The 26,662-nt window shown below is 60.6% G+C and overlaps 2 protein-coding genes across 3 annotated transcripts; one reads left to right on the top strand and one right to left on the bottom strand.

The window, feature by feature from the left end:
• The first annotated feature begins 94 nt into the window (after positions 1 to 94).
• On the top strand, positions 95 to 19,595 carry DDX54 (DEAD-box helicase 54). Its single transcript, XM_044775826.2, has 20 exons — positions 95 to 361; positions 2,574 to 2,703; positions 4,153 to 4,223; positions 4,796 to 4,984; positions 5,085 to 5,134; positions 6,488 to 6,529; positions 6,648 to 6,743; positions 7,421 to 7,542; positions 7,636 to 7,697; positions 7,771 to 7,902; positions 9,017 to 9,227; positions 11,316 to 11,450; positions 13,483 to 13,713; positions 13,809 to 13,882; positions 14,309 to 14,518; positions 15,649 to 15,797; positions 15,883 to 15,996; positions 16,630 to 16,734; positions 17,183 to 17,295; positions 18,985 to 19,595. The coding sequence occupies exons 1-20, from the start codon at positions 188 to 190 to the stop codon at positions 19,215 to 19,217; spliced, it is 2,643 nt and encodes an 880-aa protein (XP_044631761.2). The 5' UTR covers positions 95 to 187; the 3' UTR covers positions 19,218 to 19,595.
• Positions 19,570 to 26,583, bottom strand: CFAP73 (cilia and flagella associated protein 73). Of its 2 annotated transcripts, XM_070516123.1 has the most exons (8): positions 26,381 to 26,583; positions 24,740 to 24,842; positions 23,838 to 23,942; positions 23,310 to 23,510; positions 22,561 to 22,782; positions 22,065 to 22,223; positions 20,445 to 20,524; positions 19,570 to 19,864 (listed from the first exon to the last, which is right to left on the bottom strand). In XM_070516123.1, the coding sequence occupies exons 1-7, from the start codon at positions 26,434 to 26,436 to the stop codon at positions 20,450 to 20,452; spliced, it is 921 nt and encodes a 306-aa protein (XP_070372224.1). In that variant the 5' UTR covers positions 26,437 to 26,583; the 3' UTR covers positions 19,570 to 19,864; positions 20,445 to 20,449. The 2 variants fall into 2 exon arrangements, with proteins under 2 accessions (XP_070372224.1, XP_070372223.1); XM_070516122.1 differs by lacking the exons at positions 19,570 to 19,864; positions 20,445 to 20,524 and adding an exon at positions 21,065 to 21,484.
• Positions 26,584 to 26,662: the final 79 nt, after the last annotated feature.

Raw genomic sequence — 26,662 nt, 5'->3', positions numbered from 1 at the left:
TCCCCCAAAGCCTCGGAGCGGGGCGTCTCGCGCCAGTCGGGGGAGAGTGAGTGCGCGTGAGTGAGCGTGCGCCACGCCTCCGGGGCTGCAGCGGCGGGGGGCGCAGCCGGGGCCGCGTGGACGCCCCCCTGCCGCCGTGGGCTCGCCCCGCAGGCCCCGCCCCTCCCAGAGCCTGCGCCCGGCCCGCATGGCGGCAGGCACGCACCCGGCGGCCGGCCCTCGGTCCCGCGCGGCCATGGCCCAGCGGCGGAAGAAGAAGGGGCTCCGCAAGCGCCGGGGCGCGGCCCCCCAGGCCCGCAGCAGCGACTCGGAGGACGGCGAGTTTGAGATCCAGGCGGAGGATGACGCGCGGGCCCAGAAGGTGGGAGCGCGGGGCCGGGGCGCGCGCTGGAGCCCGAGCCGCCTCCGCGCAGCGCCCCGCGGCCTCAGGTCCCCGCTGGGAAGCGAGCGCGGCCGAGGGCGGGAGAGGGGCGGCCGGGCTCGGGGGCAGGCCCGCCGGCCCGAGCACGTGTCTCGGGGCCCGTGGCGGCCGGGGCCGGCGGCCGAGCCTGCGCTTCCCGGGCCGGGCCTGGCCCTTCCTGCCGGCTGCGCTCGCGCGCCGCTCATTGGCCGCCTCCGGCCAGGGGGCGGGCCCGAGTGTCCGCTCGTCCAATGAAAAGTGCGGGCGCTGCAGAGCGGGCTTGGAGAGTTTGGGGGGTTCTTGGGAGGTTGAATGAAGGGGAGACCAGACCCGGTGGCTTGAGACAGTGATGCCCCCAAACCTCTGGGGAAGTGATCATACGTAAATTAAACTCGGATTTGTCGACCGCCTCCTACGCGCCAGGCTCTGCGCTGAGAGCTTTACAGGGCTTGTCTTTAATCCTCGCGCCCGCCCTGTGAGCGCAGTCCTGTCGTCCCCCTTTTCTAGGGGAGGAAACAGGCCTGAAGGGGCACCGGAACTTGACCAGACCTCACGGCTTGTGAGGGGGGCAGCCAGGATTCAAACCCCGGGCTGTCTGGTCCCAGGGCCTGTGCTGTTTCCATTGCTGAGTGCCAACTGTATGCAAATGACGCAAAGGGCCAAAGAGCCGCTGTTGCCCATAGCCCTGCGCCCGGGGTGCCTGGCACAGAGTGAGTGCTCTGTCCACGTGGAGAAACTGCTAAAGGTAATGAACAGCACAGGCGGGCAGAGGCGGTAAGTGCCAGAGGAGCCCACCTATGTGGCTCAGGCCAGGGGCTTTGCCCTGGCGCAGCCCGGTGTTCAGATCTGGCCCAACCTTGTACTGGCTTTGGGACATTGGAGAAGTTGCTTAACCTCCCTGTGCCACATTGGTAGAAGGCAGAAGTTTCCACATGTGTAGAAGGCAGGTGAGTATATGTGCCTCAAAGACTGTTGAAAGGGGTCAGTGACAGTGTTCTTACATTCTACCCACTGAGTAAATATTGCTGGGGGCACCAGTGTGTTCCAGGCCCTGTTTTCATGTGTCTAGAGCAGGGCTCGGCAAACTTTTCCTGTAAAGATGTAAACATTTTAGGCTTTGTGGGGCCACAGAAAGTCACACTATCTTTTGCGTTTGAATTTTTACAGTCTTTAAAATGTGAGAACGATTCTTAGCTCACGGACTGTGCTAGACAGGCTGCAGCTCTGGCCTAGATGGCTATAGTGGGCCATAGAGGTCACAATGGAAAGAACATAGACTCTGAAGCCAGGGCTCAAATCCCTGATCCCCCACTTACAGGCTGTGTGACTTTGGGCAAGTCACTGCAGCTCTCTGTGCCTCAGTTTCCTTCTCTGTAAAATGGACTAAATAATAGTAGCTACTTCACAGGGTTGTTGTGAGCATTCAGTGGGTTAATTTATATGAATGCTCAGAGCAGCACCTGGCTGACAGTAAGTACCGTGTACGTTTTAGGTGTTATTATGAATTAGTTCTCTGTAACTGTCATTTAGAGAGGAGGTGGCAGCCTGAGAAGCCTCTCCATAGGGGGTGTCTGGGTTGGATTGAGCTGTGCTGGGACAAGTGGGTCCTGGATGGGCAGCAAGGAGGCCAGCATGAGAGAGACGGGAGCTGGGGAAGGGTGATGGGTCAGAGGTGGGGGTGGGGGGCAGGGCAGCTTGGAAGAGTCTGGTCTCACACATCGCTGATGTTTCGATTGGCTTCCGGAGTTCTTCATTTCAAGAGCTGTGAGTGACAGGCCGGGATGGTGGTGGTGGTGGTCACACTGCCAGCTCTGTGCTGGGCACCGTTCTGAGCTTTACGCTAACGCCCCGTGAGGCGTGTGCTCCTGTCCCCGCCACGTTCCAGACGTGGAAGCACAGGCTCAGGGAGCTCGGTCCGCTGCCTGAGGTCTCGCAGCTGGAAAGTGACCGAGTCGGGGTTAGAAGGCAGGCAGCCTCTCTGCAGAGCCTGCTCCCAGACCCTCTGGCCGGGGCCGGCCCAGCCGAAGGAGAGCCCTTTAGCAGAGGAGTCGTGTGACCTAGCAGGACAGTCATTGGCTTGAATCAGTGGGGAGAGCAGCAACAGAACAGCCCCCCGTCTGCCCCCAGGGGTCTGATTGTGCCTGGAGTGACGCTGTCTCTTCCTCCCTCCCAGCTAGGACCCGGCAGACCCCTGCCCACCTTCCCCACGTCAGAATGCACCTCCGACGTGGAGCCGGACACGCGGGAGATGGTGCGAGCCCAGAATAAGAAGAAGAAGAAGTCGGGAGGCTTCCAGTCCATGGGTAGGTGCGCCAGGCGGCCAGGGACTGGGGGAGTGGCCGCAGGGACCCATCATGCCCTCTGCACCCTGGGGCTGTCTGCTCTGGGCCTGGCACTGTGGTAGGTGTAAGGTAGACTGAGGCAGCGGACAGTCTCCACACCTATCAGGGCTTTCTCGTGGGGAACGGCCTGACACCGTGAGAGGGCAGTTAGAGCCTCGAGTGATGCTGGCGCCCGGCCAGGCAGAGCCGTTCCGGGACTCGCTGCACGACAGAGTGGCCTTCGGAGCAGAGGGAAAGGGGAAGAGCTGGGTGGTGTTGGGACACCTGGCCAGGTGGAGATAAAGCTGAACTTGCTTGCTCTTCACAAATCAGTAGCATCCAAAGCAAAGATTTAAATATCAAGATGAATATTTTTATAATCTTAGGAAGGAAAAGAAGGCTGTCTTCAATATGACCTGAGCACCATTTAACTTGACTTTTTTTCAGTTAGACACATATCCCGAAAACACACGGTAAACTAGAGTAAACACTGTGCCTTTGCAACCTCTAGGACAGACAAAGGGTTAATGTCCTTAATATACAAAGAGTTTTACAAATCAATAAGAAAAAGATACCCTGATAGAGAATGGGGTGAAGAAAATGAATACTCAACCCACAAAAGGAATCTAGACAGCCAATTAATATATTAAAAACCTGCTAAATTTCATCAATATCAAAGGAAAAACAAATAAGAACATCGACACGTGCCTGTCTTTTGCCCTTCTGAATCACAAAGGTGAAGGATTGACCAACAAGCAGCTGAGACGGTGTGTTTTCTTGTCCCCAGGCCTCCCACCGTCCTCACTTCTCCACAAGCCCAAGTCATATTCGGTCTCCAAAGGCCCCTCCCCCTTATTCACCACAGCCTCATCTGTCAACACCCATGCCGGCCCCCGTCACGTGCCCTTGTCACATAACACGCTTTTGTTTTGTTTTACTTATGGAAAATCTCAAACGCATAAAGTACAGAGGACAGCGAGGCTCCACATCGCCATCATGAGCTCCGGCAGTTTTACCGTTGCTCTCGTTTTAGCCCCACACACACTTGTCCCCATCATCCTGGAGGATTCTGAAGTGAATCCCAGACATCTCCTCCCGGATCCCTAAATGCTTCCCACGTACCTTCAAGAGATGCAGGCCCTTACGCGCGCCTGGAGCAAACGCACAGTCCCCCAGTCCCCTCCGAGGCCCCGTTAGCGTTCAGACCCCACGTGTCTGCTGGCGTCAGAGTGTGTTCAGACCAGAGTCCGTGAGGGTTCATACCCCCCAGTCGCCAGATTTGTCTCTGAAGTCTCAGTCTACCAGTTTTGCTTGGTCTCTTTTCCTTTTTTCTTGCTATTTACTCGTCAATGAGCGGTCGTGGTCCTGTGTAGTTTTCTGTGTGCGGTGCGATGGCCCCCGGGCCCCCGGCCACTCCCGTGTCTTTCGCAGGCCTGAGCTACCCGGTGTTCAGAGGCGTCATGAAGAAGGGCTACAAGGTGCCGACCCCCATCCAGAGGAAGGTATGGGGCAGGCGGGCTCTGGGGGTCGGGGGGGGGGGACGACTTGACCGCCCTCCCGACAGCCACCCCTCATCCCAGCCGTCACGTCGATCGCTGGAGCCCCACACAGCTTGCCCGTCCCACAGGCAGAGGAAGTTGGGCCCAGCTGAAGCAAACCTCGACCCTGGGCCTCTTTGCCGTTTGGCCTCCCTGGGGCTGCCCACTGCTGAACCCCCGCCCAGCCAACTCACAGGCACCCCGTTATCGCCCAGCTGTGAGTGTTGTCCTCAGACGTTTAGCCAAGAGGGAGAGGTTTCTCTGGGGTCTCAAGGAGGAGGACTGGACAGGGAGGCAGAGTCTGGCTTAACCTGAAGGATGTTCCAAGAGTGGAAAGAGTTGGGGGTAGTGAGCTGCTCATCCCTAGAGTTGTGCAACAAGCTTTGGCAAGAATGAGATCAGGGCTGGGCAACAGTCCCCTTCCTATTCCCTGAAATGCCCTGGTTCGCCCAGTCCCCAGGGACCTCCCACTCTGGGTCTCGTGGAGCTTGAGTGCAGGAGCTGACCCCGCCGCTCCCCCACTGGTTTCCCTCCAGACCATCCCTGTGATCCTGGATGGCAAGGACGTGGTGGCCATGGCCCGGACGGGCAGTGGCAAGACGGCCTGCTTTCTCATCCCCATGTTCGAGCGGCTCAAGACACACAGTGCCCAGACCGGGGCCCGCGCCCTCGTCCTCTCGCCCACCCGAGAGCTAGCTCTGCAGACCATGAAGTTCACCAAGGAGGTGCGTGGGCCAGGGCCGCCGGGCTGAGCCGGGAGCAGTCGGGAGGCCGAGGGGCTGAGTCGTCTCCCCTCACCATGTCTCCATCTCTGTCTCTCCACAGCTGGGCAAGTTCACGGGCCTCAAGACTGCCCTGATCCTGGGCGGAGACAAGTAAGAACCCCTCAGCCTACACCGCGGTCCCTGCTACATGCACGTGCCCTGTGCCTCCAGGGTACCAGACGGACTGAGTCTGTGTTGCTTATCACTAGCAGCAGCTGAGCCAGCCCCGGTGGCCTAGTGGTTAAGTTTGGCGCACTCCACTTTGGCAGCCCAGGGGCGCAGAACCATGCCACTGGACTGTCAGTAGCCAAGCTGTGACAGCGGCTCATGCAGAAGAACTGGAAGGACTTACAGCTATGCACAACTACGTACTGGGGTCTTGAAGGGGGAAACAAGGAGGAAGATTGACACAGATGTTAGCTTAGGGCAGCTCTTCCCCTGCAAAAACAAAAGACAGCAACTTCTCTGCACGTTCCAAAAATATTAACAAGGGTGACACACGGTACAAAGCGGAAAGAAACTCCCCCCCAGGCACTGCAGCTCAGAGAAAGCTTCTGAGGCTCCAGACAGAGCCGGCCATGCACAGGGTCACCTAAATGCGTAGCTTAGTCGTGTGTGTTTTAACATGCCTCACTGTGGGTTGGTTAAAAGTGGGAGGTACAAAAACCAAGGAGTGTTTGTAATAGCTCAGATTTGCAGGTGCATTTTTGCTGGTGGGCCTGTTCCATCCTCGCCCAGTGGCAGCAGCACACCTGCGTCACAGACGGGCAAAGTGAGGAAGAGATGGGCCCAGAGCCATGCAGTGATTTCATAGTGGAGCTGAGATTAGAACGCCGTCTCCTGCTGCGCCCCACCCCCGTCCCACAGTTTCCCTCACGGGGCAGCCCCTTCCTTGTTCCTCTCCGATGCCACTGTCCCCGGTTGCTCTTACTTCTGAGGGTTTTGCTTTTCAGCCTGTGCTCTGTTGCCTACGTTATAATTTAGCTCTATAGCTCGTGACTGTCAGAAATGCCTCTCTGGGCTAGGCCTGGCCCAGAATTCTGGCTCCTACAGGTGTCCCAAGGGTGTTTCAGAGGAGGACTAGTTAGGGATGTGTGCTCAGAAGGTTTAAGAATGAGGACAGAGATCCAGGACGCCTGGGTTCGTGTGGAGCTGGCAGTTCCAGGGCTTGTTGCTGGGGGGGGCTGTGGGTCAAGGGCAGCTTTCTTGCTCTCTGGAGAGGGGGAGTGAGGAGGGTTCTGGGAGTGAGCCCGTCTCTTCAGGACCTCTTTGTTGTCTAAGTCCTTTTGTATGTTTGAACTTGTGTCTTGTCAGGGCAATGCCTTTGCCTAGTATCTCAGCAGTAGCCTTTCCCCAGCCCCAAGACGAGGGTCGGGGGTGGCACTCGCCTGGGCGTTTGGTTATGGGAAGGGAGAGAGACTATGGAGACCTGTCTATCCAGCTGACAGCCCCCCTTCTCCCTAGAATGGAAGACCAATTTGCGGCCCTGCATGAAAATCCTGACATGTGAGTGTGCGGGTTAGGGGTGATGCTCTGAGTCCCTGCTCGGACGGCTGAGGAGTGAGAGGAGGGCTCTGCTGCGGGCCCCGGCCCTGCGTGAGCCAGCCTGCACACCCCCTTCCAGAATCATTGCTACCCCAGGACGCCTGGTGCATGTGGCCGTGGAGATGAGCCTGAAGCTGCAGAGTGTGGAGTACGTGGTGTTTGACGAGGCCGACAGGTGAGCGGCAGGGACGCCCGTGCCTTTGTGTCGAGGTGGCCAGGAGGGGCCTGCATGGCCGAGATCAAAACTTCCCCCAAACGTGGGCCACTCACCACAGGCAGCGCCAGTCTCTGGGGCTCCCCAGCCCCACAGTTTTATTTCGTATTACTTTTAGGAGTATTGAAAAGAATAATAAAACACCCTACACGATTTTAAAGAGAGAGAAGGTAGCACAGAGCTGAGCACAGACTGGAGCTCGACGGGGTGGGATCAGATCCCAGCTCTGTGAACGCAGGCAGATTCCCGAGGGTCTGTGGGCCTTGGTGGCCTCGACTACAGACGGGGATAAAATGGCCCATGCCTCATGGGGTGCTGTGAGGACTGGGGCAGCTGACGTTCGTAAAGCATGGAGAACCGGCCTGGCGCAGAGTGAGGGCTGCTGTCGTCTATTTCAACGTGAATTTGCGAGAAATGTAACTGAGAACAGACACAGGATCTCGAGCTCATCGCTGCTCAGGAGCGGCCGTTAAACAGGAACGTGAGCGAGTTAAGAAACAGTGAGGCAGACACCAGTCCACGTGGCGGGCAGGGTGGCGGGGGCAAGGATGACTGAGCTTTGGAGCCCTCTGGAATGGGAGCCCCTCTCCTGACCCCGTCCTGCCTTCCGCTCTTTGCCCTCTGCCCTCTGCCCTCAGGCTCTTTGAGATGGGGTTTGCAGAGCAGCTGCAGGAAATCATCGGCCGCCTCCCTGGGGGCCACCAGACAGTTCTGTTCTCCGCCACGCTGCCCAAGCTGCTGGTGGAGTTCGCCCAGGCCGGTGAGTGACCCTGGGCTGGGGCTGGGACTCAGATCAGGGCCTGGGGAACTGGGGGGTGGCTCGGTTCTCAGTGACTCCCTGCGCCCACCGCAGGCCTCACGGAGCCCGTGCTCATCCGGCTCGATGTGGACGCCAAGCTCAACGAGCAGCTCAAGGTGAGGCTCTGCCTGGGCCCTTCCCCAGTGGCGCTTGGGGGCCCTGGAGCCAACCGCACCCCTCTCCCTGCAGACCTCCTTCTTGCTGGTGCGCGAGGACGCCAAGGCCGCTGTGCTGCTGCACCTGCTGCGCACCGCGGTGCGGCCCCAGGACCAGACGGTGGTGTTTGTGGCCACGAAGCACCATGCCGAGTACCTCAGCGAGGTGAGCAGCCACCAGCGGGTGGGAAAAGCAGGACCGTCCCTCCTGGGGACGCTCGTCGCCTCCACCTGGCGTGGGCTGCAGTTCCGCGTGTGGGCACCAGGGGGCAGCGCCAGCGCGGGACACGGGCGCAACCAGGGCCCCGTCCTTGTTTATTGCTTTAAACTTTTCATTATAAAAAGTTTCAAACACTCAATTTGTGTCTAAAGTCAGAAATAGCATAACGAGCTCCCAGAATGCAGCCGTCAGCTCACAGCCAGTCGTGATGCATCTACGATTCCCCCGTCCAGGTTACCGGAAGGTCTGTCCCTGCCGCCTGCCCTCTTTCCCTGGATTCTCGGGGCTCCTCGAATTTCTCTCGTTAGGGTGAGGGTACCCTGCGTGCCGTGAGCTGCGTCAGGGCCCTTCTCTCACGGGAGTGGCCTGATGAGCTTTTCCACATGGCTCTACCCGTGACCTTCGGGGGAGCCCGGGCCCAAGGCTGCGGGCCCCTTCCAGCCGGGGCCGCCCCTGGTCAGCCGCACCTGGGGCTGTTATCTGAGGACGCAGTTCACTGGGTTTCACTCACTTGACACACAGTTAACCGTGCTTCCTCCGTGCAGCTGCTGGGCTCACTGACGAATGAAACCAAGGTGGTTTAATTTTTAAAGAGCAGTTAACGCTTTCACGGTGCTGCCTACGTGCTGGGCCCTGTCCTCAGCACCGTAGAAGTGTTAACGCATTTAATCCTCATAATGGAGCACAAAGAATGAACCATCATTCTCCGCGTTCTACAGGTGAAGACAGTGAAGGCATAGAGAGCTTAGGTCATTTGCCCAAGGTCACACAGCTGGTTAGTGACACTGGGTCCTGTGGTGACACTTAGAACCTCCCTAAGGAGACTTCTGTCCATGTCATCTCCTTTGATACTCAGCCCTGCGGAGAGGTGACAGGTGATAAATAACCCATTTGTACTGATGAAGATTCCGAACTGGGGTCACCCAGCAGAGCTGGGATTCAAACCACGACCCCATGGTCTGACCACTGTGTCATGGCAGCGGCTGCCGTGGCCGGCCTCCTCTCGTCTCTCCTGCAAGTCCCCGCCTCACCTCTCCCCTCCTGTCCTCACTCCGAGCAGCTGCTGACGACCCAGCGGGTGAGCTGTGCCCACATCTACTCCGCCCTGGACCAGACAGCCCGCAAGATCAACCTGGCCAAGTTCACGCACGGCAAGTGCTCTGCCCTCATCGTGACCGACCTGGCGGCCCGGGGCCTGGACATCCCGCTGCTGGACAACGTCATCAACTACAGCTTCCCCGCCAAGGGCAAGCTCTTCCTGCACCGCGTGGGTGAGGAGCCGGGGCTGGACGGGCCTGGCAGGGGCGCGGGCCCTGGTGGGAGGTGAGGGCATGGCCCCGACTCCTGCCGCTGCAGGGGCAGAAGCGAGGCCCACGGAAGGGACCGGAAAATCAGCATCCTGGGGGGCACAGCCAGGCATGGTTCCAGCGGGCGGCCCCACGGCTCTAAGGGGGCGCTTCTCCCGCCTTCTGTCCTGGGCTTCTCTCTCTCCTGTCGTGCTGCTTGATAACCCGGCCCCTCAGCCCCCTCCGCCCTCCTCCCCTGAGGCTGTCTTTTTAGCTCCCCCCCTGGGACCTTCCCACCCTTCAACCACCCCCGACCCCTCAACACGCACAGGGTAGGAAGTCGGAAACAGGAGCAAAGCACCTGGAAGGCAGTGAGTCCGCAGCCCTCACTGGTGCCGCGGTGGCACCCGACCCTCCCCAGCGCCCCCCGCAGGCCCAGCCTTTTACTGTGGCCGCTCTGTCTTCACACCAGCCCTGTGTAGTGGGTACCAAGAGCGTCAGCTCCATTTTACAGATGAGGAAACCGAGGCCAGGGAGGGTAATGGCTGGCCAGGCGGCATAGAGTGGGGTGGCTGGGGGTGGACCCCAGATGATCTCCTCTCAAAGCCGACCTCACCCCGTCCCTCGTTTCTGTGAGGACAAGGCTGCCCTTTTGGTGTGTCCTTTGTCACTGCTGCCTTCTTCTTTCAAATTGTAGTAAAATGTAGGTAACGTACAATTACCGTTCTAACCACGTTTGGGTTTAAGTTCGGTGGCATGAAGTACATTCACCTCCTTGGGCAGCCATCACCACCATCCACCTCGAGGACTGGTTCATCGTCCCAAACGGAAACTCTGTCCTCACTAAACGCTAGCTCCCCCTTCCCCACCCCCCAGCCCCTGCACCCACCGTTCTACTTTGTTTGCCGTATTTTATCTCATGAGCATGCGTACCGCGTTTATAACTACACGCACGTTAAATGTGTGTGAGAGGGGAACCCGGTGAACAGTCCCTTTAGTTGTTCCACGCATGATTGAGTGAGTTGAATGAGTCAGTTCGGGCCACCCGTGCTGGCCCGGGAGAAGGGGTTCACCTTTAGTCGGGGTGCGTGGGAGGCCTCCTTCAGGGTCTCCAGCCGCGCCTCTGGGAGCTTGTCTCCATCTTGGTTGCTGCCAGCTCTGTCCTGGTTCCCACTGCTCTGCGCATTCCTTCAGGGGTCCCCAGAACCCCCAAAGGGGATTTCTCGTGCGCTCTGTGACCAACAGCATAAATCAGAGGACCCCAAGTGAAGCTTCCAGTGTGGTGACACTTTGTTTTCGTAAGATGCAGAAAGAAGCCGAAAGGTGACGTGACACGTAGATTCAGTCAGCACAAAATTACAGTCACGCTGGACACTCTTTCCTGGAGCCTCTTTCTTGTCTCAGCGCCTGTTTTTCATTCCTCATTAAATGCCATTCTGTGACCGGCTGGCAGTTGCATCTCTGAAGGGCCAGAGAGTAAATATTTTAGGCTTTGAGGCCATGCACTCTCTTCCTAATTTCTGCCGTTGTACCGTGAAAGCAGTGTTGGACAATATGTAAATGAAGGACCACGGTTGTATGCCAATAAAACTTTATTTACACAAACAGGCAGGGGGCCGGGTTTGGCCACTGGCCACAGTTTGCTGGCCCCTTCCCTCAGCTGTGTAATTCCCACCATGTGGTCATCAGCTGGTTAATTCAAGCAGTCCTCTGTCCTCAAGTCTTTAAGTGTTTCCAGCTTGGGGCTGTTCCAGGCAGAACTGCGAGGACGTCCTTGTGGGGAATATTTGCATCCTTGGTGATCTCTTTGGGGGAGTCCCCCGACGTGGGGATGCTGAAGACTTTTGGTACTGATGGGGAGCAGTGCCTCATCTCTACTTCTGCCCACTGCCCCGAGCACTGTTGGCTCCCACACTCCTGTGCAGGTAGCCCTGGTGGCCGTCGCTGTCCCTTCCCCTCTCGTAGGTGGGGACAGCAGCTCAGTGAGGTGCAACCTTGGCTCGGGCCACTGGGACTTGTGTTGGGCTGTGGGGTCCTTAGCTTTTACTCCAGCTCAACCTCCTCCTCCCGCAGGCCGCGTGGCCCGGGCTGGCCGAAGTGGTACGGCCTACTCCTTGGTGGCCCCGGACGAGGTCCCCTACCTGCTGGACCTTCACCTGTTCCTGGGCCGCACCCTCACCCTCGCCTGCCCCCACGAGGAGCCCTCAGGTGAGTGGAGGCTGGGGCAGTGCGGGGGTCTCCGAGGAGTTCGTGGTCTGGGTGGTGTAGGGAGGAGGTGGGGCTGGATTTGGCCCCAGGAGAAGGTCCCTGTATTTTAAACTCAGGATTTCACATAAACATCCAGATTTCTGGTGTCTGGTGGAAAACTGTCAGATCTGGCTGTGCTGAGTCTGCCCTGTCCTGGGGTCACCAATAAGGCAGCACCAAGCGGTGGGTCCCGGCTCACTGCAGCCCCCACCTGGCTGCTCCTCATCTGTGCAGCCCATCAGGCACTGCAGGCGTCTCTTTGAGACCCCACATTGACCGAGTTTTCGGGGAGCCCAGGGTAGGAAGAGAGACTGAGGCTCGCTGGGCCATGCTCACAGGGTGCTCCTTTGTCCTCCCTGGGTTGGGACTGTGCGGGCGGGCAGCAGCAACTGTGACGGCCTCCATCTGTGGCCCACTACGCGCCCATTGTCTATACGTCCATCTGTGACTTAGGCAGGGCTGCTCTGCAGATGGGCCAGGCCGCTCATCCCAGGCTCTTGGTCACGGGGTCGGGAGGTGGGAGCTGAGATTCAGGTCCAGCCAGAGCCCCAAGCCAGATTGCTGAAGTGAGGCTGCCCCAGCTGGTGGCTAGGGGGAGCGGGCCGGCCCAGCCGCCTGACCCCCAGGTCCCCCCACCCCAGGCCAGGCTGCGGCTCCCTGGTGCTGTCCCTGCCCAGACACCTGGGGCTGGAGGCAGCCAGAAGCAGGCTGCATGGAAGAGCCTGGGGTTGGGGCGAGGGCACGAGAAGGAGGCGAGTGGGGAGGAGGGAGCGTGGGGTCACTGGCGGTGGGGCCCAGTGAGACAGGGCTCCTGGTGGGGCCGCCTGGAAGAGGGGCTTGAGGGAGCGAGCCCGAAGGGCTTCCCTGGGGCCAGGCAGGGAGGTGGGCGAGCGAGGAGGTGTGGGCCCGTCTGTGTGGCCGGCGCTGTCCTGGGCACAGGGGCGGGGTGGCAGGTGGGAAGCCAGGTGTAACGGTGCCTGGAGGCACCACCCAGCCCCGCACGCATTCACTGCGCGCCTGCTGGCTGCCGCGCCAAGAGCTCTGCAGCCGAGCTGCTGGGCCACAGGCAGACCTCCCAGGCGGGGCTGTGCCCTGGGTTGGAGGGGCTGAGGGGGGAGCCCCACACAGCGCCCACAGAGGCCACCGGGGAGCGGCGTGTTTTAGCTGGAGACTGTCCTGTGCTTGTCTAAGCTGATGGGTTGGCAGGTGGGCTCTGGACGCGGGCGGCGCTGAGTTTGGGCCCTCCCCTCGCTGTGCGCCCCTGGGCCAGTCCCTCAGCCCCTCGTCTCCAGGACAGGCTTGGCGGCGCCTTCCTTGCAGGGTTGTGAAATGTCAGTGATTGAAGGGGGGTGATGGCTGCACAGAAGTTCTTTCTGTTTTCCTTCTGCTCTCGTGGGCCTTCCAAAATGAAAAGTTAAGACATAGCAAACAAAGGAGAAGAACAGGCCCAGGGCTGGGCGCGAGGAGGTCTCAGTGATTGGCGCTGCCTGCTGTTCCTGTGGCTGTTGCTTAGTACCGGCATTAGTGTCACCGTTATCATTATTTGGTCTGACTGGGTTGAACCCTCTGCCCCGACACATTGCGCAGCCCCGGGAGGTCACTGGACGTCTTGGGAGCCGCAACCTTCTCTTCTGTGCTGTGGGGTCAGTGGTCCCAGGAGAGCTGGACAGTGCGTGTCTGGGCCCTGCCGGTCATGTGATCCAGGTGGCTCCTCCGCCCTCTCCCCTGCTGCAGAATTAGCCATAGACAGCACAAAAATGCACAGACAGGCTGTGCTCCCATGAAACTCTGTTTACGAAAGCAGCCCGCGGGCGGTAATGTCTGACCTCGCTCTGACGCATGCAGGCGCTGCTGTAGAGCTGCTCCGTCGGGATGGTTTCCTTTGTGGGGATCATTTCATGATTCAAGGGCCAGAGTGGGGCTGGGGGAGGTGGGGCGGGGGGCAGCTGGGCCAGGCCGAAGGCCTCTGACCAGGCTCTGGGTCGGGTGGCAGGTGCAGTCGGTGGGGATGGCGTGCTGGGCCGGGTGCCACAGAGCGTGGTGGACGACGAAGACTGCAGCCTGCGGAACACCCTGGAGGCATCGCTGGAGCTGCGGGGCCTAGGCCGCGTGGCCGACAACGCCCAGCAGCAGTACGTGCGCTCGCGGCCGGCGCCCTCGCCGGAGTCGATCAAGAGGGCCAAGGAGCTGGACCTCGCGGGGCTGGGCCTGCACCCCCTCTTCAGTGAGTCCCTGCGCGGGGCTGGGGGGGGCGGGGGGGACCGGGGGGGCCGGGCTGTGCAGGACCAACCCCTGGCCTCACGCCTCCCTCCCCACCAGGCTCGCGCTTCGAAGAGAAGGAGCTGCAGCGGCTGAGGCTGGTAGACAGCATCAAGAGCTACCGTGCACGGGCGGTGAGTGAGGGCCGGGTAATGGGCAGTCCCTGGCCTGGGGTCACATGGTGGCCACCATGGTGCCAAGACTCGGATCCAGCTCATCACCCCAGCCGGCCCCAGCGGGGGTCTTCACCTTAGCTTGCACTTCCTGATCTTTAGCTCTGGTTATTCCACGTCTCTAGAGATGCCCTTGTCCTGAACCATCCCTGCTGGGCCCTGGAGGTCCCCCATGTGGCTGCCATTTCCCTCCATTTATGGGGAAAAAAAGAAAAAACATGAAGATTGGCAACAGATGTTAGCTCAGGGCCAATCTTCCTCACCAAAAAAAAAAAAGAGAAAAGAAAGGACCTGGGGAGGAATGCCATAGAGAGTGCATCAAGCTGGCGAGGGTGGAGCTTGGGAGGAGGAGGCTAGTGGTGAAGGAGTGGGGTGTCGCCTCCACAGACCATCTTTGAGATCAACGCCTCTAGCCGGGACCTGAGCAGCCAGGTGATGCGTGCCAAGCGGCAGAAGGACTGCAAGGCCATCGCCCGCTTCCAGCAGGGGCGGCAGGAGCGGCGGGAAAGCCTGGCCAGCGCAGCCTCAAGCTGCCCGCCACCACAGGGCGAGCCGCCTAAGGAGGAGGAGGAGGCAGAGGCAGGAGACAGCGTGGAGGTACAGGCCCCGCCCCGACCCTGGAGTCTGGGCCTGTGGTGGGGGTGCGGCGGGGTGCGTTGAGTCCCAGCAGGCCACGGGGCTGTCCCGAGGGCTCGGAGCAGTCACTGGGGTGGGTGTGGTGACTCTAGTCCCCTCGGACGCTTGTGGGAATCAGTGCCTTAGCCTCCGTCTGCAGAATGGGGTCGTGTCCTCGTCCTCTAGCCCTCGCCTCTGACCATGGCAGCCGTGGGTTTCAGGAATCTGAGTCTTCAGGGTGTGTCCACTGGGTGGAACGTCAAACCCCTGCAGGGTCCTGTCTGTCACCGCCATCAGATACATCAGGGGTTCCACAGATGTCAGTCCCCACACTGAGGGCACAGGTGCAAACCAGACAGCCTCTCGCCGGCTCAGGTCGGCTGCTGCCACCACGTGGATTCAGGAGAGTTTGTGTTGGGAGCACAGTGGACTAGGGCACTGCAGCGAGTGACTGTGGTACCTGCTCCCGGGCCCGCTGAGCAGGTCCAGGGCAGCACGGGAAGGATTCCCAGAGGTGACTGTGTCATTGTCATCGTCATCACCATCAGTCTCAGCCTGAGGTCCGGGTCACACGGAAAGGGGCAGAGCAGGGACTGTTGGTGGCAGTGAGGGCACAAACCAGGCAGCGTCAGGCACTGGGCCTTTGTGTTGGAAGACAGGGCTAGGGGACCACAGGGGTGTCCCATTCAGCTGGAGGGTGGGGTCCCGGGCCTGCTTGTCCACCAGTATGTCCCTCTTACATTTAATGTGGACAGAAGGTTCAGTAGCCAGAAAATATGGGTGAGAACCCCTGGACTAGGTCATGTTGTATAGAGCAAGGAGAGGGGCAGGGCCCTGCCTTAGTCACACAGCCTTGGAGACCAAGCTGGGACTGGAACGGGGGTCTCATCTTGGTCAGCACCCCAGCCCCTCCCCACTGGCCTGCCTCTGCTGGTGCTTGAGGCAGGGACTGTGCTGCTTGTGCAGACGAGGAGACGGAGGGTCTAAGTGGCACCAGCAAGCTTTTAAAGCCCCAGAAGCCCCTGGCCCTCAACTCCAGCTGGACGGGTGGGTAGGGTGGCCAGGTGGGCTCCCCAGGGGCTGCAGGTGTGACACTGGCCTTGGTCTGCCAGGATGTCTTCACAGAGGTCGTGGGCCGGAAGCGGCAGCAGTCGGCTGCTGACCCTGCCCGAGGGGCCAAGAGGCGGAGGGAGGAGGCCCGGCAGCGGGACCAGGCATTCTACGTCCCCTACCGGCCCAAGGACTTTGACAGCGAGCGGGGGTGAGTGGCCGGTGGGTCCTGGGGTGGGCAGGCGGGGCCTGAGGGCCCCTCCAACCCCGAGCTGTCTCCCCACCTCTCTCTGCAGCCTGAGCGTCAGTGGCGACCGGGGGGCCTTTGAGCAGCAGGCGGCCAGCGCTGTCCTGGACCTGATGGGGGACGAAGCCCAGAACCTGACCAGGGGCCGGCAGCAGCTCAAGTGGTGAGTGAGCGAGTGCATGTGGCCCTTCCGTGCCACCTTTCCGCCACCAGGGCCCACACAACAGGCATGTGACCCCTGTCTGTCCTGACTCCCGTTTGACCCCCTAGAGCAGGAAATAAGTCACCCCCGGCCCTCATTTGATCCCGCGCAGCATGATTATGATGTGTGATCACACAGCAGGGACTGTGACTCCTTCTGATCTGTCCCCATGCAATACACACACAGCAGGGACAATGACCCCTCCCTCCTGTCCCCTTGATTTGATCACAGACGACAGGGATCTTGACCCCTTCTGTCCTTGTTGCTGGTCTTTCTAGACAGAGCTCATACCCCATTCTGCCCATTTGGACTCTGGGTCACAGAACCAGGAGGTGGCAGAGTGGAGACTGGGAACTCTCCGGGGGCCCCCCAGTTCCCAATGCCCCCATACGGCCTTTGAGACCTGGGCTGCCAGGAAAGGAGGAGCAGTGAACGGGCCTTTATTGAGCCCCTGCTGCATGCCAGACGAGCACGCTGCTCTCCTTGAATGTCCAACAACCCAAGAAGAGGGTCAGGGGAAACAGGCCCTGAGGGGAGCGGGCCACCCCAGGCCACCTCCCTTCACAGCAGCCCTCCCAACTCCCTCTCCCACAGGGACCGGAAGAAGAAGCGGTTTGTGGGACAGTCGGGACAAGAGGACAAGAAGAAGATCAAGACTGAGAGTGGCCGCTACATCAGCAGCTCCTACAAGCGGGACCTGTATCCGGAGTGACGTGGCCAGGGGGCGGGGCCGAGCACTTTCTACCCCTCCCCCTGCCTCCTATAGGTGGGGACGAGGGAGTGGGCGGGGCTTAGCACTTTCTACCGCTCCCCTGCCTCCTATAGGTGGGGGCGAGTGGGCGGGGCTGAGCACGTTCTACCCCTCCCCCTGCCTCCTATAGGTGGGGACGAGGGAGTGGCCGGGGCTTAGCACTTTCTACCCCTCCCCCTGCCTCCTATAGGTGGGGGCGAGAGAGGGGGCGGGGCCGGGCGCTTTCTGCCCTCCCCCGTCTCCTACAGGTGGGGGCGGGAAGGGGGCCGGAGCACCTTCTCCATCCACCCCCTAGAGGTGGAACCTGTATCTGCTGAGTGGGGGCCCGCTCCCAGCCCACGGGTGTCAAGGCCGCGTCGTGATGCCGCATGCAGCCTCCTTAACGCGGCTTCTCAGCTACCAGAAGTGGAAACAGAAACAGAAAATCGATGATCGTGACTCGGAGGAGGAAGGGGCGCCCGACCGGCAGGGCCCAGAGCGAAGAGGTGGGAAGCGGGGCCGAGGCCAAGGTAGGATCACCCGCAAAACGCAGCTTGGCAAGTGGCCCTCTTTGATCTGACGTGGGTCCCTCAGCCAGTGACAGACTAAGGCGGGATTTGAACCTGTTCAAATGGCAGAGACGCCCTGAGGTGGGACGCTCACGACCTCTGACATGCTCTGAAGGGAGGGGACTGGAGTTTGCCCTCCACACACACACACACAGGTGACCCTGCTGTTGGAGAGTCTCCCACTTGCTGTGTGGGGACAGGCTCTGAGCTGGACACTAGCCACACATGACCTGGGGGCGGGAAGACAAGCTGAAGTGTCTCATGAGGCCAGTGCCTGGCCCTGGGTCACCCAGCTGCCTGCCAGCCCCCACCAGGGGCCTCCCCTGGGGAGAGGGGAGCTTGGGACCGTGTCTAGGGCTCTCTTGGGGGCCCTTAGCTCCTGCTTGTCTCCCCCAACCATGCAGGGCTAGTCCCTGCCTCTTCCGTGGCCCTGTGCATCTGCGTCCCTCGGCCTGGGGCCCGTTCTGTCGCGCTCCTGGGGCTCCTCTCCACCTCATTCGGGCCTCCTCGTGCCCTTGCTGTGTTCTCCTCTCCATCTCCGGCCATTTCTCCCGCTCTGACTGGAGTGCCTGGCTCTCCCTCTCTAGCTCTCTCTTTCTGCCTGTGATTTCCTCCGACGCTCCCTCCCTCTGCCATTCCCTGGGTCTCTGTCCCTCCGGGCCTCTCTCTCTCTCTCCATCTCTGCGTCCCTGACCCTCTCTCAGCCTGTTCTCTCTTTCTCTCTCTCTCCCTCTCCCTCTGCCTCTCATTGTCTCTGTTCCTCTCTCCACACACACACAATCTCCCGGTCTCTCTCACTGTTTGTCTCTCTCCCCATCATGTCTGTCTCTGTGGATGCGCCCCGCCTCCCCCCTCCCTCCTCAGCTCCTGTTTTTCACTGGGGTGGAGCAGGCTGCTGCTGTGGACGAGCTGGGCCCGGGGCGGGGGGAAGGGCGGCCTGTGGGCTGCGGGAAAAGCAGCTGTTCTCCCCTGTGCTTTGTCCGCACTGGAGGTGACGGGTCCCTGTCAGGTGCCCAGCCCCAGTGGAGACATCTGGGCCCGCCTTAATGACCATCTGCCTGGAAGCCCCGAAAAGGGCACTCGTGTGGGCAGGGAGGGCGCAGGGCTTAGTGGGGAGCCAGGCAGGCGGGGGTAAGTGCCCTCTCAGACCCAGGAGAGCAGGCTGGGGCCGGGCCGCTGACCTCTGCCGCTTTGCTGTGTGACCTTGGATAAGTCCCTTTCCCTCTCTGGCCTCTCTGATTTCTCTCCTGCCGAGGGAAGGTTAACAAACCTCTGTTGAATGCTTTATAACCCTAGCGGTTACGCTGGGCCTTGTTCTGAGCACCATACACATATTAACTCATTTACGCCTCTTTAGGACACAGAAGGTGGGTGCTGTTATTTATAATTCACCTAAGGGGAAACTGAGGCACAGAGAAGTTAAGTGATTTGCCCCAGGTCCAAGAGGTCGCAGCTGGGATTTGAACCCCAGCAGGCCTGGCTTGTGGTTCCACGTGTTCCCCACTACAGTAGACGACATAAGCTTTATTGAACACCTACTGTGTGCCAGACGCCGGGGCCACAGCAGTGAGCACAGACGGCAGGGGGTGGGGGCGCAGTCTGGAGATTCCAGGAGGAGAGACTGAGCTCCCTGAACCCTTGTCCCGGCAGGTCCACCCCGGCCCCGCCCCTTCAGTGCCCCCGCGGGCCGCGTACGCTCCGAGCTCAAGAGCAAGCAGCAGATCCTGAAGCAGCGGCGCCGAGCCCAGAAGCTGCGCTTCCTGCAGCGCGGGGGCCTCAAGCAGCTCTCCGCCCGCAACCAGCGCCGTGTCCGGGAACTGCAGCAGGCCGCCTTCGGCCGGGGCGCCCCCTCCAAGAAGGGCAAGATGCGGAAGAGGATGTGAGGAGGGTGACCCAGCCCCGCGGCTCCTCGCTTGGCCCAAGTGCGGACATCAGCACCTGTTCCGTGGGCAGCACTGTGTGCCGGCCCTATCCCGGGCACCGGGGGAGCTGCCTGCAGCAGCCGTCCTTGGAAAGGAGTGCTGGACGGCCACAGAGGGACAGCAGCTGCCTCTGCCCAAGACAGAGACATCTGAGCAGGGTGTTGAAGGGTGCATAGGAGTTCGCCAGCAAGGCCAGGCAGGCCAAGACCTGAGTGGGCAGGTCAGCTGCTGCTGCTCTCATGTGTTCTGAGTTCAGAGGTCATGGCCACACGGGTCTGAACCCCGGGTGCCTGAGGCCCAGTGATGTATTTTTAATGTGATAAACCTTTATTGAGCACTTCTGGTGGACCCACAGTGCAGTCTCCTCGTGGAGTCGGAAGGGACAGACGCAGGTACTAAACCCCAGCTAGCGTGGCAGAGGAGCTGACAGCGTGCAGGCGGGTCCCATGTGACTCCCCCTGGAGTACCCGAGCCGGGTGCTGCTGCTGTCTCCACTCTGCAGATGGAGAGGGTGAGGCTCCGAGGCCAAGTCCGTTGCCCGAGGTGGGAGAGCCCCAAAGCTGAGCAGTCCCCCTTCCTGCCAGGACAGGTGCAGCTGGGAGCCGACCCTGAGAGGGAGACGTCGGGTCCTGGGTCAGAGGGCACAGCTGCTCCCCTCCGGCTGTGCAGGGTTAAGGCTGCCCCACCACACACCCAAGGGCAGAACCTGCCCCAGGCCCTCGTGGGGGTCCTGGAAGGTCAAGGGCGGCCTCCAGCAGCTGGATCTCAGGCCAGGCATCACCCAGCACCTGTCTATAAGGGAGGAGCTTTGGGGAGCAGGTGCCCCGCGGATGGGATTCTGCCATGTGACCCTCTTGCTGGTCCTATTTATTTACTTACCAAACATATCTAAAGTTTACCGTGCGTCAGACCCCGTTCCAGGCACTTGACAAACATCCACTTGTTTACTGCCCCTACCACCCTTGGGGGAGGACCTGGTCCCGAGCCACATGGTAGATGCGGGGCTGGCGCCCCTTCATAGCCCACGTTTATGGAGCATTTGCTGTGTGCCCCTCGTGTCTGCCCCACAGCAGTCTGAGCTGGCACGGCCCTCCCATCTCAGGGGCGAGCCTGGCAGCCCGCACCCCGTGGGAAATGTGGTACCTCTCCAGGGCCGGGTCCTCATTGGGCCCCTCCCTCACTGCTCACCTGGGTCATTGGGAGGCTGTGGGCTGGGCCTGGCGCAGGCTGGCCAGCACAGAGGACAGGTCCAGAATGAACAGCTTCACCTGGGGGTCCCCGACACGGCCGAGTCACATCCAGCCCCTGAGTCTGTCCAGCCCCCACCTCCCAACACCTGGGAGGCTGCAAGGCTGGGGTGGGGGCTGGAGACCCTATTAGAGGACAGTAATGACGGTGGTCCCTGGGCAGCGGACCCGGCCTGAACTGTTCCAGGTTCTAAAGCCACAGTCCGGGCCTCCAGGCTTTTCATTAGCAGACACTGTCACAGTTTTCTAGCTGCCTGTCACTGTTATGATGAAGTCAGCATTCTCACTTACATCGAGTTTTTTTCCTTTGAATTGGATCAGTCATATTCAGTGGTATACGATCTCTGATCTTCATGGCGAGGCCCCCTTATTTTGTTTTAATTAACTTATTTATTGATAGGAACATAGCAAATGCCCATGGATCCCCTGCCTAGCACTAGAATCGATGATAAACTGTCCCTGGGCTCTCCCTTCACGTTTGTCACTGAAAGAAACATCTGAGAAGGAAACTCTGTCTCCACCAAAAACGGAAAAAATTAGTTACCCCTGTCACGAGTAGGGCTAACTGGAAAAATAGTAACAACACAGTGAAAACGGGGCATGTGACGGCATTCCGGCCGGCTGCTGTGGCCTCCGGGGGCCAGTCCCAGGTGGGAACTAGGGTGTGGTGCCCGCGTGAGCCTCTCCTTGGTGGGGTCAGAGGGCTGGTTGAAAAGGGACTGGCCTTTGCCTGTTACTTTGTGCTGAGCCTCTGTCCCTCCCAGTGTCCTCGTGTGCCAGGCCAGCCCTGGCGAACTGGTTACACCAATCACCCGGCTCAGGATGAGGCACAGAGGGGGCTGCGGGGACTCCGGGCCTGGCGTTTGGTTGACATCCTGGACATCGGGCCCGGGACAGGAGTGGGATGGGGACAGGGGCAAGCTGGGGCGCCTCCCTTTGTGTTTGCTCCCCTTCTCGGAGGGGCCATGCTTTGGGCACCTGCTGGAAACATAACAGAAATGTCCCAAGTCAGGACCCCTCCCTCCACTGTGAACCCAGGTCACGTGTTCTACACCCTGCAAAGCTGGATGAATAGAAAACCGCGTGCCCTTGGTCCCCAGTGACATTGGCGGCACCTTGTGCAGAAAGACAGACCGCTGCTCCACCCCACCCTCACCCTCCTTGGGGAAGCCGAGGCCTGTCCCTGCAGGAGCCAGAGGCTCAGGGATTGATTAAAGTGAGTCTCAACCCCCTGGTTTCTCATCAGTGTCACTAGTTAGTGCTGTTTGATCCTGGAAGAAGGGAAGGACTTGGCATAAAGGTCCGCGTGTGTCAGTGTGCACCACGGCCCTCTTGCACACGTCGGAGGGCTGAGCCTCCCAGAGGGTACCACTCCCTCCTGGCCGCAGAGCAGATGACCGTCAGGGCCAAGGCCAACCCAGGACTGCCAGGTGGGAGGCGAGCCAGGAGCACGGGCTCTGAGCACAGGGCTCACGCTTAACCCAGAGAAGCCGGGATTTCAGGCACCGAGATGTTTCCGAAGGTTTGGGGGCTGGAGGTGACATAGGGACAAGGCCCTCACCTGCTCCAGCTGCCCCTCTGTGTCCTCGATGTTCAGGGCGGCCGGCTGCCTCTGATGCTGGCACACCAGCTGGAACAGGTTGAGCGCTGACATCCTACTGCGTCCCAGAAGCAGGGTCTTCTCAGCTGCCGTGTTCTGGATCTGAACCCACTTGGATTCCTGCGGAACAGCCCGCCCCCTTCCCGGTGAAGGTGCGAGCTGGCCGGCAGAGGGCTGATGGCCCGGGCCTCATTCCCGTCCACTTCCGCCAGTCGGATGCCCAAGGGCGCTCTCAGGGAAAGGCGTCCGGGAGCCGGTTTTCAGGTTCCGTAGGACAGGCCTCCTGGGCCCTGAAGTGCTTTCTGACGCCTGGAATCTCCCCATTAGTGCAGCTGCCCTCTGGGCTAAGTATTGCCCATCGGCAACCTGGGCACCCGTCCCCGGCGGTGGGAGGCCGGGAGCCAGGCGCCGCCCTCCCTGCCTCCCCCCGTGCCTCCCTCGCTCCCGCCGGCCGTACCCAGTGCCGCGTGCGCTCCCGCGCCGCCTCCAGGCGCTCCAGCAGCTGCGCTCGCCGCTGGCCCTGCCGGAGCAGCTCGTCCTGCCCGGCGTCCCGCAGCCGCTGCAGCCGCGCGCGCGCCTCCTCCAGCTCCGCGAGCCGCTGGCGCGCCGTGAGCCTCAGCGCCGCCTGCACGTCGGCCAGGCCGCCGAAGCGCGCCACCAGCTCGGGGACCTCCTGGAACTGGGGTGGGGTCGCGAAGGGGACTCGCCCGGGCCTGCAGCCTCCTGGGCCGCCCACGCCTCTCCAGCGCCCGCTCAGTTAGCCCAACTCTGAAATCTGAGCGTCCCACAGTCCGTGCCCCACAAGCGGGGATTCCTCCCGGCCCTCCCTACCTCCATCATCAAGCCTAGCTAAGCTTCCCTGCCCGCGATTAATATTAATTCATTGTTTTATTCAACTAATATTTATCGAGTGCCCGGATCTCCGTCCCCCGCTTCCTGACTGTGTCCTTGAGCAAGAGATAACTTTCTAAGCCTCAGTTTCCCCATCTGTAAAATGGAGTTGAGAGTATAACAGGACCCACTTCACTGGGCCGTGAGGAGAATTCAAGAACAAAGCGCGACCCTGGCATACAGTTAGCGCTCAACAATTGATGATTCCCGGCATCCAGTCAGCGTTCCAGTGATGCACGGTTCCAAAGCCGTCCCTGAGGCCGCCCGGCGCTGCACGGTGGCGCTGAGCCCCCACGCCCCCTGCAGAGCGCTCACCTCGGGCAGCTGCTCCAGCACCCGCCCCAGCAGGCGCGCGCAGGGCTCCAGGCGCTCCAGACGCCGCTGCAGCCGCGCGCGCTCCTCCTGCAGCTCCCGCAGCTGGGTCCGCAGCCGCAGCGCCTCGGCCTCCTGGCGGCCCGCGCGGCGCCGCTCCTCCGCCGCCCTCCGCTGCGCGCGGCCGCGCCGGGCCTCGGACTCCTGCGGCGTGGACGCGGAGAGTGGGCGACGACCCTCAGCACGCGGGAGCCCGCGGAGCTGGCCGTCCGCCCCGCCCGACACGCGCACGCTGGCCAAGGGTAGCAAACTGGTGGCCCGCGGGCCCCATTCCCTCAGGATCTCCGATTTGGATCCCTCACTCCTCCACTACGCTTGTAAAGAACTCGAATGCTTGAGGCAGTGTGTGTATTTCCCACGCTCCCCTTCGTGTTAGTAAGCCCGCTTTTTAAATTTCTGCGACGCGGCTGCCCCATAGGATGGTGTTTTTTCCACCCTTGAGACCCGCCTCCCACAGCAGTGTCCACCCACCTGCAGAAGCTTGTCAAAGCGGACAAAGGCCCCTTTGAGCTCCCGCTCCTTCTGTTCCAGCTGTTCCCAGCGCTGTCTCAGGGCTGCCATGGTGGTCTGGAACGCCTGGGGTGGGGATGGGGGGTGAAGCGTGGGGGGGTGTGTGTGTTTGGGGGTCCGAGTCATCCAACACTGTCAGGTTCACACTTAACCTCTCTCATCCGTTGTCCCTGATCCTGTTTCTGACCCCCGCTCAGACCCACCGGTGGCTCCCAGCACGGTGATGAAGCCCCGGGGCCCTCTTGCAGCCCTTGCACGTTGGCGTCCCTGCCCTTCCTTCAGGCCTCATCTTGCCCTCTCTCCTCTGACACTATCTTCCAGCCACTCGACTACCTGTGTTTAGTCCCTGCCTCCCAGTCTGTGTACATGCTGTTCCCTCTGCCCGTTTCTGCCCCCTCACCCCATCCCCCTTTGCTGGATAAGTCAACTTGCCCTTCAGCAATCCCTAAGACATCACTTCCTCCAGGAAGCCCTCCTTGACCACCCTCATGTGGAGATAGGGGCTTCCTCTGGCTCCCACAGTCCCTCTCGGTGCTTCCCCCTCACAGCAGTCCCTTGTCTCTGGACACTTGTCTCTGCTTCTCTAGACTCTGAGCCCCACGAGGGCAGGCACCATGGTGAGGCTTCTAGATCCCAGTGCAGCGCCCTTCTCACAGCAGGTGCCCAATGCACACTTATTTGCATCAACCACTGATCTCATTTGATCCCATTCGACAGATGAGGAAACCAAGGCTCAGAGTGGTGAAATGGCGCGTCTCAGAACTTATAGCTAATAAGCTAGCTCCACCCCTTCCCATCCCTCTGCTCGCCACCACTTTTTGTCTGAAGTCCCCAAAGTCTCAGAGACAGTAGTGGAGGCTCACCTGCTTCTGGGCCTGCAGGCCCTGGTCTGCCTCCGCCAGCTCTCGCCTCTTCTCCAGGAGATGGAGCACTGTCGGGAGGTGGTCCACATTCTGTTCGGGGGATCTGTCCAGGAGGTGGTGGTGAAGGAGGTGAGAGTCAGGCCCCAGACCCCCCCACTAGTGCCTGAGACGCCCCCGTTAGCCGCCTGCTGGCTGTGGACGTCTTCATTCAGCTGAGCACCTCCTCTGTGCCAGGCGCCATTCCAGGCCCTGGGGGTGTGGCTGTGGGCAAGACGGACAAAACCCCTGCCCTCCGGGAGCCGGCCTTCCGCTGGGGCCGCAGAAAACAAGGCTAACAATAATAATAACTAATGCCAGGACGAGTATGCGCCAAGCTGGAAAATTAAGCAGACCGAGGGGAATCTTTCAGGAGGGAAGTCAAAAAGCCCCTCTGAGGAGATGACACTGCAGCAGAGACCTGAAGGGGAAGAAGGAGGGAGCCATGTGGCTATCTGCAGGGAACAGATTCTAGGCCGAGGGAACAGCCAACGCCAAGGCCCAGGGGAAGGATCTTGGTGTGGAAGGAGCTGCCCTGTGAGGAGGCCAGTGTGGCTGGAGGAGAGGGGAGAGGAGGGAGAGATGGGAATTGAGATCAGAGCTGCGAGGCTCAGACTGCGGTGGGCTGTGGCGAGGGAGGGCTTGGCCTCGACTCTTGGTGAAGTGGGAGCCATGGGAGGGTTTTGAGCAGAGGAGGGGTCCCTCTGGCTGCTGTGGAAGCAACGGCAGTAGGAGGGGCTGGACAGCTGCAGACCAGGGATGGGGTTACGGGATGATTGAGACGGTGTGGTTCTGATCAGTGGTTGCAGTGACGAGGTGAGGAGGGGGTGGTTCCAGGTTCAATTTGAGAGCAAAGCCGATGGAGCAATGAGGAGAAAGGAGTCAAAGAGGAACGTAGGAGCTGGAAGGATGTTCCTGAAGGAAGGCTGAGTCGGGGGCGGGGGAGATCGGCTCCTTGCTGTGGTTGAATTGAGACTGAGATAGATGTCTGAGAGGCCCGGCAGACCTCCGAGGGGAGGGGTCCAGGAGGAGGGGGGATTTGGAGTCAGGCTCCCAGGGCAGAGGGGGCTGGGCACAGCTCCACAGGGTGGGCTGTGTGGGGAGCAGAGGGGAGCACTAACATTCCACGCGCCAAGGCTTTCCCAGCTCTGGTCGCGGAAACCCTCCCATCATACAGATTCTGAGACTGAGGTTGGGCCCCTCGGTCACGCTGCTGAACACAGAGCAGGCACGGGACAAGCTGCCTCCACGCTTCCTTTAAAAGGCAGAGTGCGCAGGGAGAGCGGGCAAGAGTCCGCAGAATCATTGCTTCCCGTCTTGGTTCAAACGATTTCAGCGCTGCTCGATGTCAGCTGGGGTGGGGATCAGGACGAGAGTAGAGACCCGGGCTATCGACCCAGCTCTGCCCTCACTAGCCCTGAGACCTTGGGGAAATCGCCATGTCTTTCTGAGGCCCAGTTTCTTCCTCTGGGAAGTGGGGGCAATAATCCCCCACCACAAACTGCCTGAGGAAGTGAGGACCCTGGGGGCCAAGGGGGAAGGGCTGGGCCATCCCACCCGCTCCTGCCCTCCTTCCAGCCCTCCCTGCCACTCCGCGCCACTCACGTAGCCAGTTTCTCCTGCAAGGCCAGTCGGAAATACTCCTCCCAGGGCACTGCCATCTCCCGGCAATTGCCCCCAGCTCTCCTTCCTCAGGCCAGAGTTCTGCACTAGCCTCGGAGGCCCAAGGGTCCTGATGCAGGGGGGTGCGGCAGCGTCCTCGGTACTCCTAGAGGCAGCCACCAAGCAGGCCTTGGTTGGCCCAGCAACCAACGACACAACATTCCATTGCTGCCGGAGGCCGGGACTGCACCCTGGGAGGGAGACGGAGGGGCTGCAGGGAGGGCA

This window comes from Equus asinus, chromosome 8 (genome assembly GCF_041296235.1).
Source record: "Equus asinus isolate D_3611 breed Donkey chromosome 8, EquAss-T2T_v2, whole genome shotgun sequence".
In the NCBI taxonomy this organism is placed as follows: domain Eukaryota; kingdom Metazoa; phylum Chordata; class Mammalia; order Perissodactyla; family Equidae; genus Equus; species Equus asinus.
This window is presented reverse-complemented; position numbering and strand designations above follow the sequence as displayed.

Bases quoted from the DNA above. Each gene is read 5' to 3' on its own strand.
- DDX54 (XM_044775826.2), top strand. From the start codon at position 188: ATGGCGGCAGGCACGCACCCGGCGGCCGGCCCTCGGTCCCGCGCGGCC. The intron at 7,903-9,016 runs GTGAGCAGCCAC...CACTCCGAGCAG, and splicing joins ATGCCGAGTACCTCAGCGAG to CTGCTGACGACCCAGCGGGT. The intron at 16,735-17,182 runs GTATCCGGAGTG...GCGGCTTCTCAG, and splicing joins AGCTCCTACAAGCGGGACCT to CTACCAGAAGTGGAAACAGA.
- CFAP73 (XM_070516122.1), bottom strand. From the start codon at position 26,436: ATGGCAGTGCCCTGGGAGGAGTATTTCCGACTGGCCTTGCAGGAGAAA. The intron at 23,943-24,739 runs GTGAGCCTCCAC...TCCCCACCCCAG, and splicing joins GCCTGCAGGCCCAGAAGCAG to GCGTTCCAGACCACCATGGC. The intron at 22,783-23,309 runs GTGAGCGCTCTG...ACCCCACCCCAG, and splicing joins TGCTGGAGCAGCTGCCCGAG to TTCCAGGAGGTCCCCGAGCT.